At 47.6% G+C, this 14,810-nt stretch overlaps 1 protein-coding gene across 1 annotated transcript in view; it reads left to right on the plus strand.

The window, feature by feature from the left end:
• LOXHD1 (lipoxygenase homology domains 1) overlaps nt 1-11,257 on the plus strand; it is a 138,903-nt gene extending 127,646 nt beyond the window's left edge. Inside the window, exons 38-41 of the mRNA XM_035310289.1 lie at nt 5,149-5,319; nt 6,457-6,595; nt 8,023-8,184; nt 10,647-11,257. Of these exons, the coding sequence (XP_035166180.1) occupies nt 5,149-5,319; nt 6,457-6,595; nt 8,023-8,184; nt 10,647-11,127 (953 nt within the window). The 3' untranslated portion in view covers nt 11,128-11,257. The remainder of the gene's footprint in view (nt 1-5,148; nt 5,320-6,456; nt 6,596-8,022; nt 8,185-10,646) is intronic.
• Nucleotides 11,258-14,810: the final 3,553 nt, after the last annotated feature.

A 14,810-nucleotide genomic window follows, 5' to 3' on the forward strand; every position in this document is an offset into this window, starting at 1 on the left:
GGTGACACCTCACGTGGTGGGATTTAATTTAAGGCTGGACAGCCACCTAACCAGGCAGGGGGTAAATGACATCAGAGGACACAAGGCCTATGAACTGCATTTGTAATGGTCATTACTTTGGGTTTCAGAACATCCAAAAAGTAAAAGAAAAAAATTGAATTACGGGGCTGAGCAGTGCTAGTCACTGGCAGTGAATAACGAGGCAGCAGCAGCTCTGCATTGACCCTTGAGCAGTCAGTGTCACAAGCAGGATTTTTCTTTTACTCATAGAAGAACATAAACACCAATAACGATAATGGTTGTCCTTAATTGGGCATCAAATGCTTTCACAGAATAAAATAAAATAAAATAAAATAAATAAAATAAAATAAATAAAATAAAATAAATAAAATAAAATGTTGCATTTTGTGGGAGGAAATAATTGCATATGGCCACAGAGAAGGGATAGATTTTCATTTGTATGGGCACCTGTGCACCCTAGCCTGGATGTGGTTCATCTCCCTGGTCTGCCAGCAGAGATTGGATTCCCCCAGATGAGACTTAGCAAGGAATTCACTACACAAGACACCGTCTGTCAGCATCACCTGAGAAAGAGGCAAGATGGTCCTGTGAAGACCTTGCAGACGTATGCAGAGGACCCCTGCCCAGCTTCACTCAGTTTCCAGCCTGGGCTCGTTTGAAAAGGAAGATAAATGGGACAACTAGCTGCTCCTTTGGATAGGGGCGCTTGGGAAGAGAATACATTTCCCTACATGACGCTAAATTATACAACTGCCAGAGTCAAGCAAGCAAAGTGATTCTGTTTTCCCCAAAGCTCTTCTCTTCCTCTAATTACATTTGAAATGTTTTTCGTGCTACCGAAAATGTCACTTCCAACTGTGGACCATTAAGGAGTCTACGTGGCACAGCCACAGGTTTTATTAGGGCAGGTTTGCTGCTGGGGATTTCGATGGCAACAAAACAGGCCTGGAGGGAAGTTCCTTTCCTACAAACATTGAATACTTGTTACACTGATAGGGAATCACCCACAAAGGCACAGTGGTGGCCAAACTATTTTAAAGACCAAGACCTGCATAATCAAGCAGGAACTGCCCAGACATCTACTATTTCTTTCCCTCTGTCAAATAACAGATTAACAGAGACAAATGTGGTCGCCCTGGTTTGCCCTGGAGTCCCTGCAGAAAAGCCCATGGTATTCTCCAAGGCACTTTTGCCACTGACTTGTGCCTGAGCTTTTGTATTCCTGGTACTGTTGGCCGAGGTGCCAAAGGGATACAAACAGACCTGCTTTGGCTCTTGTGCAAGCACTGGAAGTTGAGCGATGGAGAGGCTGTGACCTTTTCCAGTGGATCACCACCCAGCAGCATCCTGGCACCCAGGGAAAGGCCATTAAGCCATCGCTGCAGAAATCCTCCAGCCTTGCCAGCAGTGGCCAAGGGAAGTCCTTGGCTATGCCCACACCACTTTGCTGGCTCCTCTTCCTCAGCCCCTGACTGATGCCTACTCCGTAAACCAGCTTGTGCTGAGGTTCTGCTGCCTCCGGGGTTACGTCCTTATGGGCTGTGCTTCCCTTTCTCTGAGCCCACTGATCTGCAAATGCCACCCCGGAACAGAAGGTAGGAATAACATAATATCCTGAAACCAGGATTTCACAACCTGAAAAGTGGTTCTGCAGACATGGAAACCATGTTCTCCTTCCCCTGTTGTGGCACGAAGAGCCAGGTCAGCCAAGTCTCACATTCAGACTGTGCATAAAGGGACTTTGCATTTCTTTTCTAGATCAATACAAAAATATATTACATGCATTTTTTCCCAGTGTGAAGAAAGAAAGAAAGAAAGAGAGAGAGAGAGAGAGAGAAAGAAAGAGAGAAAGAGAGAAAAGAAGAGGAAAGGAAAGGAAAGGAAAGGAAAGGAAAGGAAAGGAAAGGAAAGGAAAGGAAGAAAATGCTTTTTATGGTAAAGAAGAATTTCTTCAGCCCCAAATCAATCCTTCCATTTTCACACCAGGTTTTAAATGAAGCTTCATGCTGTGGCAGTGAAGGTCTTGATGTGTCAGCCACTGCTGGCACCAGGGCGACTGGACACGGCAGGGCAGGGGGACGTGCTGCCCTGGGTGCTGGCAGTACGGCAGTCACCTGGGTTAAATTCTTCTCAAGAATTGGAAAGCAACACAGGATACCTCTCCAGCTTCCAGGTCTCCCAATTTAACTTAAACTATTAATCATCGGGAAAGAAAAGAGGAAAAGACTGAAGACCAATTCTAATGAGAGGGAAGAGAAATGTTGTTTGTTTAAAGCAGGCAGGGAATGCTGTGAAGTGGGAGCATCACTTTTCTAAGGGTGACCGGCCATCTCTTTGACTCAAGGTACCCATATGCTGCAAGGAACATCCTGTCAGTTTTTGCTTTTCACCATCAATCCCCAGACAGAGCCCAGAGCTTGCTTTTTGATATCCCAGAGCTGATAAATATATATATATATATATATATATATATTATTTTTTTTTTTTGCAGAGAACATCAGGAAAAGCTGCACTTTGTGCTTTCTTTGCCCTTATCTCCAACACATGCTGGAAAGTTAGCCCTGTCCCATCTCCTCCCATGGTAAAAGTGCAGGTTTTTGTTGCAGCTCTCCTGGTGAGCAGCTCCTGGGGCTGGGCTGGAGACGAGGGAGGAGGGTATGCAGGTCTCGTTCAGCCATCTCCTGATACCACTGCTTAGCACTGATCCCACCGCTGTCAAGCTGTTCACTGCTGGCAACAGGACTAAGATCACCGATTTATTCTGTCCTAGTCTGCAGACATTGATGTCTCTCGCTGGAGAACCATGGGATGTTTTCTTCCTTTCATCCTGCACTGTTTTAACTAAAGTTTTGATGGAAGCGGAGCAGCCTCCCAAATATGCTGCAGAGATGTTCATTCAACTTAAATGGAAATGAGCCTGCCAAAAAGATTAACGGCTGACACTGCCAACGTGCTCAGAATAAATTTCCAGCCAGCCCCAAAGAGCAGGCTGGAGCGCAGTGGGAGCCCCGGGGAACTTGATAAGCTCTGCCCAGCAGGCACTAAACTGATGAGGATCTGCAAGGGAACAATGTGCCAGCCCTCCCCAAAAAAAACACCCTTCACATCTTTGCTCTGCTGCTGAAGCCTGGACGGGGCCAGGCGTGTCTGCAAGGTGCACCCAGCCCCCTTGGCACTGTCTTCCCTGTGCAATAGACACATGGATGCACTGGAGCAAGCTCAGCGAAGGGCCAGGAATACGACTGGAATTTAGAAGAATGAAGGAACTTGAGCATCTGTTGTGTGAGAAGAGGCAGAGAGAACTGGGACCTCTCAGCCTGGAAAGGGCAAGGCCCAGGGGGATCTTACTGTTGTGTATGAATACCTGGTGGGGATAAGTAAAGAAGACAGAGCCAGAGTTTTTGTTTGTTTGTTTGTTTGTTTGTTTGTTTGTTTCCCTTTCACACAGGTGATCAAACACAGGTTGCCCAGACAGGTTGTGGAGTCCCTGTCCTTGGAGATATTCAAAGCCTGGCTGGACACAGCCCTGAGCAACCTGCTCTATCTGACCTTGCTCTGAGCAGGGGTTGGGACTCGGTGGTCTCCAGAGACGCCTTCCAGCCTCAATGACTCTGTCCTTCTGTGCTCCCTAAATTAGGATTTAAAGAGCAAATAGTGTCTTCAATAGAGGTCTGTGCTGTTTATAGGGTGATTTCTTAGCTCGGAGAAGGTTCAGAAAGCCGAAGCACACAACAGGAATGCCTCTGAGGCTGGTAGGAAAACAGCCAACACACTGTGACTGCATGGCAGTTCACAGGGCAGGGTGACGTGTTGACATAGCTCGAAAAGGTGCCATCATTATCTTCCAGGGCTAAAAGGCTAATTAAGGTTAGTATTTGCAAACTAAGGAAGTAGGCACATGGCATTAAGCACATGGAAGAGCAAGAGCTGTTTTATGCCTGTGGGATGTAAGTAATAACTCAGCAGTGATGTCTCATCATGAGCATAACCTCCTTTGTCTGACTAATAACAGGACTTGTAAGTACAACTGTTAGAACCTCCCATGCCCCCCAAAATCTACAAGAGTTGCTTCTATTTCAACAAAGAAATCAGGAAAATGTTCCCAAATGCCCTGTTCTTGACTTTCAAGATTTCAAGATCTTGATTTTTTTTCTGTGTGAAAAAATAATAATAATAATAATAAATAATAATAATAAAAAAGATGGGGGGAAATAGAAAACTAAGACGGAGCTATGTCTCCTCCAAAGGACCCAAGGCAAAAGTTAGATGATCTGTTGGTCCCTGCAGGAGCATCCATCACTTTGTGTTACATTCGTGCCCAGCCACGGCATTAGTAAATTCACTCTGGTTGCTTGGCAAGGGCAGGATAGCGTGGGTGATTTCCTTGCATGTGTTAGCTGACAGGGTCAAAGGAGCAAGTGATAATTTACCTTCTGACCTTTAAATACAGATATGAAGGGTTGGAGGCATAATACAGGCCAGAGGAAAAGACGTTAAACCCTACAGTTTGTGGCCATCTAGTACTCATATTTTTCTTTAGGCTTGAAGGCTTCACACTTCCCTTAAAGTGCAAGGAGGCATCAGCAGCAGTTTCTGCAACACAAGCTGCTCCATTTTTTCTCCAAACCCTTTGAATTTCAGGAGATTTCATGCTTCTGGCTCCAGCAAACAGTTCTGTGGAGCCTTGATTTTGTGGGGGGGTTGTAAGGTTTTGTTGTCCCTAAACTGCAGCAGGGCTTCATCCTGTCCTGACGGTGGTGCAGAGGCTGCTCACCATTGCAGAGCTGCATCTCCTGCAATGTGCTGGGCAAGGACAAGAGATGGCCCTTTGCACAGACAGCTTGAAATCCAGCTTCTCTGGGACCACACTCCAACACCCTGATCACAACCCAGAAAGTCCCTCAAAAGCATGTCCTGACTGTGGAAGGGGGATGAGATGATGGTGTGGAGCCGGGTCATGTTGGTTTGGTATCAGAGGAACCTCATGCATACTGGTGACATTATCTGAAAAAAGTACCAGTCATTTCCAGTGCCAGCCAGGTGCTCCTGGCAATGGGTATCTCACCTCCTTACCCAACCAATGTGAAAATATCCTAACCTTTCTTATTTTATCATTTTACTGCAAAGGAATCGCGCCGGGTTGGCACTTGGAATACATCGACGTGACGGACTCTGCCACGGACAAGACGTTTCGCTTCCAGTGTGACCGCTGGCTGGCTAAAGGAGAAGACGATGGGCAGCTCATAAGGGAACTGGCTTGTGCCAATAATGACATCCTGGAACTGAAGGAGCGGACTGGTAAGGTTACAGGAGACTTGTGGCATTTGCTGAGGGTCCTCAGAGGCCACAGGGCCACATCTCCTGCAGGATGCTCACTGAGGGCTCCCATGTATTAGCAACTTGTGTTCTGAGCTCTGAAGGTTGGATTAGTTAAGGTGCTCTTTAGTTCAAAAGTGCAATGCTGCGATCAAAGAGAAACAAATCAGGATTTATGAGGAAGAAAAGCATCTCATTCTGGGTTGAAACTTAAGAGGGGCCCATCTGCTGTGGTTCAATCCAGCAGTAAGCTGTAAGCATACACGGTTATGGTCTCATTAGAAACAATGGGCTTGAATCTTTGAGGTGGAAAATAAGTTCAGTCCTTAAAGCATTGCAAGTGACATTTCTCCAGCTTCCTCGTGAACATGGTCTGGGCTACGGGCTCCCATATCTCAGCCGAAGATGACAGCTGAGCTTAACACCCCATAGACCTGGGTAATTCCCTGCTCTGGGTAATTCCACCAACTCCAAGGTAATCACACTGGTGTCTAATGTGGCGAATAAGTGAGAGAAAAAGAGCAATGTTATTTAACCGCACTGATAATTTGCTAAGCACACCTCAGAAACTCCTGCAACACAGTGCTCCTCTTTGGGAAAGTCCCAGGGAGTCAAGAATCACATCACTTCCATGTGATTCCACTCGTCCCCCGCAAAATGACAACCCCATGACTGCCATCGTGAGTAATGGCATGCCACCACAGCATCTGAGCACATCCTGGGGGTGTCTGGATACATTCACTGTCCCTGCCAGGCTGTTCTATGCTGTTAGGAGCTGTGTCACCAAAACTGAAGTATTTGTGCTGTGTTAAAATAGTAATTCTTCACACAGCACAGAGATGGACATGGCTTGTTCAAGAGCAGCTCCATCTACTCCTGCTAGCTGATCAAGCAGTACTCAGGTTTTCCACGTTCCTGTATGAAAGCCTAAGCACAAAGATGTCACGAGTCCCACAGTCTTCAGCGTGTTTCCATCCCTGTTTTGCAAATGCTTTCTCATGTGCTGCGATAAATATTAGGAAGAGGGTTTTCAGCCAAGATGACAGCCAACTGAAGAGATGTTTTTGACCATCTGCTCTTCCTTTGCTGCTTAACACATGTGTTAATTATGCCTTAAAGCCTATGAAATTGTCACTGTAACAAGCGACAGAGAGGATGCGGAAACGAAGGAAAACATCTGGATCATCTTAGAAGGGAAGCTGGGCCGCTCAAAAGAATTCCTTATGGAAAACTCCTCCAAGAAAAGGAGATTTGAGAGGTAGTGGGACTGGGTGATGGGCTAAAGGAATTCCTCACCATCCGTGTGTCTGCCACAAATGCCATGTCTTCTCCAGGACGGTCCACAGAGCTGCACTTGTACCATGCTCTTGCTTAACCCCCTTCCAAAAAGCCTAGAGACTTCTCACCTGGAGTAAAAGCAAGATGTAAAATGAGTTTCTGATGGGCAGACAGAGAGCAGGTTTCTAAAATGATGAGAAAAGGCCTTTGGTAAAAGGCAATGTAGATGATGCATACCTCTGTGCGCGTATGTGTGTCCTTTTTCATCAGTACATACAAACAGGCTTCTGGAGAGCCTCTGGGGAGGCTGCGTGTTTCTGAGCTGGGAGTAGCAGAAGGAAGCTGGAGGTGGTTTTAGTTCCTTTTACAGCATCTCACTGGCAGTAGGAATCAGAGGGAAAGTAAAAACAGTTGGAGGCAAAATGTTGTCAGAGCCACTCAGATCTGACTTTCCAGCCAAACCTGGGGGTAAGGCTGAAAGATCACTGTCGTGTGAGGAAAGCCGAGTATTAACCTCATGTGCAGACAGGCTGGAGGCACATCTGTGTAACATGGGGCAGGTTCCTTTTCCCATGTGGGGCCAAGGGGTTTCAGATGTGGGATGGTTTTCTCTTTTAAGGACACAGCGCATACTTAGGAGACAAGAACATATTCAAAGCCACAGCTGCTGATGATGTTCAGTTGCTCTGCAGAGAGGAAATTAGTTTTTTATAGATCTGTAGAAGGTGAAATTACAGCTGATCTAGACTTCGGTATGAATGGCTGAGATTTCATGGGAAACATGAATGAGTTTCCTCCTGACACTCAGCTGGTAGGGACTACAGTGGAGTTGGAGCATCCTTCAAAGCATTAGTGACAGTCCATCCTTGGAGGCAGGTTGGAATAAGGACCAAAGCCAAGGAGACAAACCTAATGGATATGTAGGGGGCACGATGGGGAGCCAGACTAGTGTTTGACAGAGACCTATTGTTTCTCTAACCTATTTTCAGTCTGGGCTCCTAAAGCAGGAAGGGTGGCTGATTTAGCAGATTTAAAACAGCTATGGTGGGTAGATGTGTAACAGATACCGTATCTGTCAAGAATGAATGAATAAGTGCCGGAGGGGAAATTAGTCATTCTTTAGCTTTATCTATAATGAGGCAAATTGATTTTGTATGTGGAACTGCTCAAGTTTATCCTAGAAAGTCCTAGTGGCAGTAATTTAAAGTGTCACCCCTAATCAGAAAAAATACTGAATTTAAATATGGAAATTATACTTTGTGTTGAATGATTGTAGGTTAAATCAAATGACTTTAAATGAAGGCTTATCTTCTATCTTCCATAGCCATGTGCAAATTACTTAATGTCCATGTGAGACGAGTCACTGCCAGCATTCAAGATACTGACACTGCTCCCTGTTTCCTATAGGGGAGCAACAGACACGTTTCAGTTTTCTTCAAAGAACCTTGGAGATATTGCAGCCATCTGCGTTGGTCACTGTCCAAAAGATGGAAAGAAGTCATCTGCAAAAGCTGATGTCTACTGGCATGTCCAGGAGATTATCGTAACAGAGATGGAGCTTTGCAACAAGTAAGTGTCTGCTGTCTGCAGGGAGCCGCTCCCGGAGGGCAGGGGGCTGCTGAGCAGCTCTGCAAGCATCCACCCAAAGCATCTCAAACTTAAGCAATTGTGGAAATTCTTACAAAGTCTTAACCCCTTTCTGAAAGCTAAGGGCGAGCTGTTTGGGGCATCAGGTAGACAATATCCCTTCCTCTCTTGCTGTGAGGTTTCTGAGTTGTCACCAAGGCCATTTGCACCTGAAAAGTTCCTGAACAAGGCAGCTGGGGTGAGTCTTACAGCCACGACAAATATTTCAGGTTGTAGGAAATACACACACTGAAATGTAAGGAGAAGGATGCTCTGCACAGACTGGCCTTCAGGTAAGTCTTGTAAAAAACAGCTCCTAGAAGAACGTTGCGAGTAAGACAAAACCTCAGCCTCAGAGCAGCTTGGATGACCCTCCTGGTCTGGTCCGAAAGCACATTGGGAAGGTAGAAGCAGCTTCCCAATCACAAATACTCAGCTACTCTGATTCAAATACGACTGAAATCTTCCGTGCTGGAAGAATGAACTTCTCTGACGGGCTCTGTACGTCAGGGCCCGCACGTCCCTGTCTGTGGAAGGGGCGATGTTCACGGCTCATGGGGCAGATAGCACGGGAAATGTGGAGGCACTGGAAGATGCTGTCTGTCTGCAGAACTAACTCCTCTTCAGAGAAAATATCCACAATGTTAATGGATTTTTCTGCGCTGTGATATTTCCACTGCTGCAAGGGAATTTAACTGTAAGGGGTTTGTTCCAGCTGAGACAATTGAGTGTTTAAGAAGAAATCCTTGAAGTGACTATTTTTTTTAGATGCTAAGAGTCTCTCCTAGCAAATTAATCAGGCAGCAGAGGAGACACAATAACATTTGCTGAATGAAAACTCAGTCAATTATAACCTAAAACACTTCTCTCCTGGTGGGGAAAAACCTGGAACCCTCAGTGCCTGGCCGTGCAGTCAGGTCCACGCATGAAACTCCCTGGGAACACACTGAAGCAGCTGAAAGAGGATGTTATGAAGGGGACAAAGACTTCCTCACAAAGACTGACACCTTTTAAAGTTGTTTTTTATAAAAGAGAGCAGCCAGGAGATACCGGTAGCGCTTGCAGCCTGTGAATGATCAACTGGAGCAGATCTCACTGTGAGAGCAAGCTCTCATGTTGGGTGCTGCTGATCCCAAATGTCCAAAAAAAAAAGAAAAATAGACTAAATTAAAAGAGTTAGGAGATTGCTGTAGCAATATTTTTGAATGATACTGTGGTGTGGTTTTTTTTTGTTTTGTTTGTTTTTGTTTTTGTTTTTTGTACTCGATGTCATTTTGCAAAATATATGTATTTGGAAGGTTTTTCTTCCAAATCCCAGGGCTAGAGAAATTATCTTTTTCCTTCCTGTCCCTCTTGAAGACTAGCATGCTCCACCATAATCCAGACCATAATAATGCAGCTCAGGAAATAAAACTGCAGCATCAGGCAGCCTCCCCATCCATTTTCAGGCATTTTTTCTGTCCCTGAGCCTAAAATTTTGCTCCCGGCAGAATTTTTCATTTACAAACCCTCTTTCCAGGGAATAGAGAGCTTTTCTTTGGCTGCAGAAAATGTCAAAAGAGGTGGAAGTGCTTAAGAAGCACTACAGCTCGAATAGCAGCCACCCTTCCTCCAGGTGCCGGTTTAACTCACGTGCGCTGCGGTCCAGCCACGCTCCCCCCAGGAGGACCTGCTGCAGTTTGGCACGGGGTGGGGAGAGGGAGGAGGGGGGAAAAACTCATTTGGAAGCGATCTGCACCACTGGAAATGAAATACATCATTAGAAAGGCTGTGCTCCAGCCTCTGGCAGGCTGCCAGGTGTGCAGCAATTTGTGAGAGCATTTTGTGCTCCCTGCACATCCCCGGGGGCAGCACGGCGGAGCTGAGGGCTTTCAGCATCTGGTACCGATCACCTCCATGCTCCGCGCTCTTCTGCCTGCTCAGGATGGGCTGGGTGGTGTAGAGGAGGAAAGGGGGGCTCTATAAACCCATCTATAAGCCCATCTTCCCCAGTCCATTTTTTCCCGGTTCCTAGCCCGATCCTCACTGCAGTGTGGGTGAGGGATGCTGCCGAGCTCCCTCCACGTGCTGCTGCTGCTGCAGGGGTGAAACCTCTGAGACTGGCTGAACTCCACAACAGCAGGCTGCATGAGGTGCAGGGCTGATTGCTGCCTTCCTCGGTGGCTCTGCAATTAGACATGCCATCACACAGCCAACAGAGGTGGGAGCTGCCCCACGCCAGCCCTCGTAATGCAGCCTGTCCGTGTCAGTCCAGGGAAACCGGGGATTTTCCAGCAGCTGCAATGTTCAGTCTGGGTGTCTTTCTGGGGGAAACTCCAGTGCTAGCACACAGATGGAAAAGTATTGCAGCAGGTCCATGACAAGAAAGAGGTGACCACACCAGTAACGTGCCTTCCCTCCGGCAGGTACTTCTTCAGGTGCAACGTGAAAATCCCGCTGCGGTACAAGAGACGGGACTACAAAGTCTTCGAGTGTGCCAAGGTCACCGAGAGCTTTGCCAGCAAAGCCCGCAGCTTGGTGCCAGTCAAATACGAGACCATCGTGGTCACGGGCTTCGAGAAGGGGGCAGGGACAGACGCCAACGTGTTCATCACCATCTTCGGGCTGAACGGGGACTCGGGCAAGCGCGCCCTGAAGCAGAAGTTCAGGAACCTCTTCGAGCGGGGCAAAACCAACAGGTTCTACCTGGAGACGTTGGACATGGGCGAGCTCAAGAAAGTCCGGATCGAGCACGACAACAGCGGGCTGGCACCCGGCTGGCTGGTGGAGCGGGTGGAGATCACCAACTCGGCCACCGGCGTCACCACCATATTTCCCTGCGGGAAGTGGCTGGATGAGAACCGGGGCGATGGGTTAATCTGGAGGGAGCTTTTCCCTAGGTACTGAGGAGCATTCTGCTCCCTTCAGGACATGAGTTTCTTCACACTGTGTGGCTTTATATTGCATTTTCCTTTTCGGAATGCTGCCTTTTGTATGGAGAGATTTTTAGTAGCAAGATGTGCTTCCTGGGTTAACATTTTGTAAAAGTAATACTGTTTTCTTTTTTCTTTTTTTTTTTTTTTAATGGACATAAAATTGTGAACGAAATAAATTCATTTCTCTCTTATCTACCATTCGAGGTCACCAGTAGCTGGCCCACGAACTCCCCCAGCAGCAGCTCAGAGGCCACCTTCTGCTTTCAGCACATTGCCCTGCTGGGGCTGGGAATGCCCACTGGCCTCCACGCTGTCTGCTTCCCTTTTTGGGTGAATAAAGAGAAGTATGGAATTGAGACAAAATATTTAAGAAGATAGAACTGGGACATCCCGGTTTTGTCTCACATCACTGCAACACATGTTCGTATGTACGAACACCGCCCGGGTCTCAGGTGGTGGGGTCTGGGGGCTGTTTTCCACCCGTGGGCTTTCCTCCCACACCAGGCCCAGCTCCCAGGCTGGACTCAAAAGGTCCAAGGACTCCGGCAGCCAGAGCAGTTCCTGGGAGCACACGGGCAGAGGACCCAGTAGGGAACCCATTCCTCTTCAAGGAAGCTGTGCTAACTGTATTCAGAACTGGCTTGGGAAAGTCTCACCCTACACAGCCCTGAACACCAACCCCTTTTCCGAGCAGCTGCCGTTCATTTTATCCTTTAAACTCTCACAGCCTTTAGTGGGATGGTTTTGCCCAGCAGCCAGGCTTGCTGAGGAGGAGGAGGAGGCAGATCTTCAGCCTCCAGGGTGCTCTAACAAGATCGTGTTGGTTAACCAGGCAGCCACAGAAGGGGTCTGCTCCCCCCAGCCAAGTGTTGCAGCTCAGCAGGTGGGATGAAGGCTCCTCTCCTCCTCCCAACACTGATGCCCACCTACGGGGTGGTAGGACATGTCCCTTGGAGGGGGGATTGTGGTGTTAGAGTTGCCTTCAGAAGACTTTCTTCCTGGCTTGGATGTGTCCTAGGAGAGCTCTTTTCCCCACCTAGGGGGATCCCTTTGTGCAAATAGGTATCTAATGAGCTGAGAGTGGGTTAAACTGGTGGTTTTGGAGTAGAATGAGTGGTGTATGTGCTCCTTGTAAAGCTCATTGCTGGTCACTGATGGAAGGACAACAGCAGCCCTCAGTGCTCCCCCCTCCCCGTGCACTGATGGCCGAGCTCTGAGCAAGGACTGAGCCGAGGCTGGGAGCTCACAGGAGGAGCAGAAGGGTCCCTGGGAGGCTTGGAGGTGTGTGCTGGGACCAGCAGGTGTGTTTGCATCCCCCAGGCCCCAGGGAGGAGGCTCATGCTGGGTCCACAGCACGGCTGCACCTCCGTTGGACCTCTACCAGCAGTAGGAGGGATTTCACTACTGTGTGAGTAGGATTTTCACTGCTCCATGCTCCCATGGGAGCACCTCCTGATCCGCAGCCTCCTGCGTGGGGCAAGCAGAACAGGGAAATCCTTGGCGTGCATAGGATGTGCCTGTGAGATGGCAGGGCATCAGGACAGGCTCCATCTGGAAGCAATCATGTAACAAGTAGCTACAGCCACAGCTCACAGATCACAGGTCCTGCTGAAGCAGGAATGAGCAACTTTGCGGTCAGCAAATTGCTGTGTAGGGATGGCAAATACCTAGGCTGACATCGAAACCACCTGCCAGCCCTGGATGGGCATGTTCAGCCCAAAATCTTTGCTGAACTCCAGGCTATGCTGCCCTAAAAAAGGGTCAAGGGGGAATTTGCTGATATGGAGTCAGCAACTTCACTCTCTCCCCGGAAGGCAATATTGGCAAAGCATAAAGAATAAAATAAAATTAAAAAAAAAAAAAAAAAAAAAAAAAACCTTTTTTTTCTTCTAAAGACTCTAAAAACGCTCTTTGTTTGTGCAAAACCCAGCTCCACCCCAGCTCCGGGGAGTCATCCTGTTGCTACAACTACTAACGCCACAAAAGTAATCAGCGTGAGCGGAGTTTTTCCAGGGGGTGGGTTTGCATTAAGCTTCTAAACCCAACACATTCCTGGCCAAACAGAGGGCTGGGGAGGAAAAAAGCCAAAACTGTCCTAGCTCTGCTTTCTGCAGGGCTCAGGGCACGTCTGCCTCCTGGGGCAGAGCTGGGGTGTGCAGATGCATAGCTCCTGCTCCCCTACCTTCCACCTTATTTTTCGCTTTCTTTCTTAATTGGTGTGTGTTTAGTGCACATGCCTTCAACCAAACACCAGGAATGTGGTTGAGAAGTGAGGGCAAAGGACAAGGATGGTGGCACCCAGTAGGAAACTGCAAAAATGGGTTGTCCTGTTGTCTGTGGTCCCCTTCATTTTGGGAGCCCGATGACATCCTGCACTTTGGTGCTCTCAGTGACAACAAATGTAACCGAGGAGACCTTTGCAGTGTCAGATTAACTGGTAGGGACTGGCTATTTCTTGCTGCAGGACATTGATAACTAAACCAAGCATCTCTAGGAAGTTGCAGTGAAACATCAGATGGCATTTGATATACCCACACCAACCCTATGTTCACGGAGGCAGGGTAACTCACAGCTATGAAGCATCCACCCTGCAACATCCCCTACGCCATCAATATGTGCACAGGCTGATTTGACACAGAAAAGATGTCCTATTGAAAAATAATAATTATTATTTATATTTACTCTTGGGCTTGTACAGGTCTGAGCTGCAACTCCTGGGCCAGATGATGATTTAGCTATGACAAAAAATAAATAAGGGCAAATGGGGAGAGTGGCTGCCCGCACTGGCCGTGCTGTTGTACCTTGATGGGTGCAAAGCCATTTTCAGCTCGCTGTGCTCTGCAGGGCAGTGATCAGATCTCCGCAGCACATCTGTGCTCTGTTGTGGTAGCTTTGAAGCAAAACTGATTGTGATCTCCAGCAACTCTCAGCGCTGTAACCCTTTTGAAGGGCATCAACGAGATCTCGGCAAACAAGCGTGCTTTCCCTGCTTTCTGATAGAATTTGTAAAAGCTTGCTCTAACGGGAGTTTCAGCTTGCCTGAATGTGATGCATCCCTAGCACAGCCCTTACTGGGTGCTAGAGGAGCCAGCAATTCTGCCCAGCTGCAGGAACCGAATCTCCTGATCAGCAGCGTCTGTCCCCAGGGCATGCTCAGTCTAATCACATAATTGAAACTGGTCACAGCCTTTTGACACAAAACACATGAGGAGGAAAAGTCATCTGGAGAACAGGCAGGAGGGAGACTGACACCATTCATTGCAATAATAATAATAATAATAATAATAATAATAATAATAAGCAAGGGGACCCATGAAAGGGGTAGCAAAGTTGGGTGTTTGACCCCCTGGGTTCTCCAAGGGTGATAAAAGGATGGAAAATGCCCTCAACTCTGTCCGCCTTAAAGTTCTTTAATTATTATTATTTTCTTTTTCAGTAGGTTTTTCTTTTCTTACTGCTTCAGGGCTGAAGGGAGCAGAAAAAGCTCTACCAGCATTCACTTCTCTGCATGCTGAAGGCTTCACCTTCAAGGGGGGGGGTTCTCCAGGAGGGTTTGGGCACCCACTTGGGTGGGTTTCACACAATGGTTACAGGTGAGATTTGGGATTCAGTGGTAAATAAAGACCATACAAGTGTCCTGCCAGCTCCCACAGG

The sequence above is a fragment of the Oxyura jamaicensis genome, chromosome Z, assembly GCF_011077185.1.
Source record: "Oxyura jamaicensis isolate SHBP4307 breed ruddy duck chromosome Z, BPBGC_Ojam_1.0, whole genome shotgun sequence".
In the NCBI taxonomy this organism is placed as follows: domain Eukaryota; kingdom Metazoa; phylum Chordata; class Aves; order Anseriformes; family Anatidae; genus Oxyura; species Oxyura jamaicensis.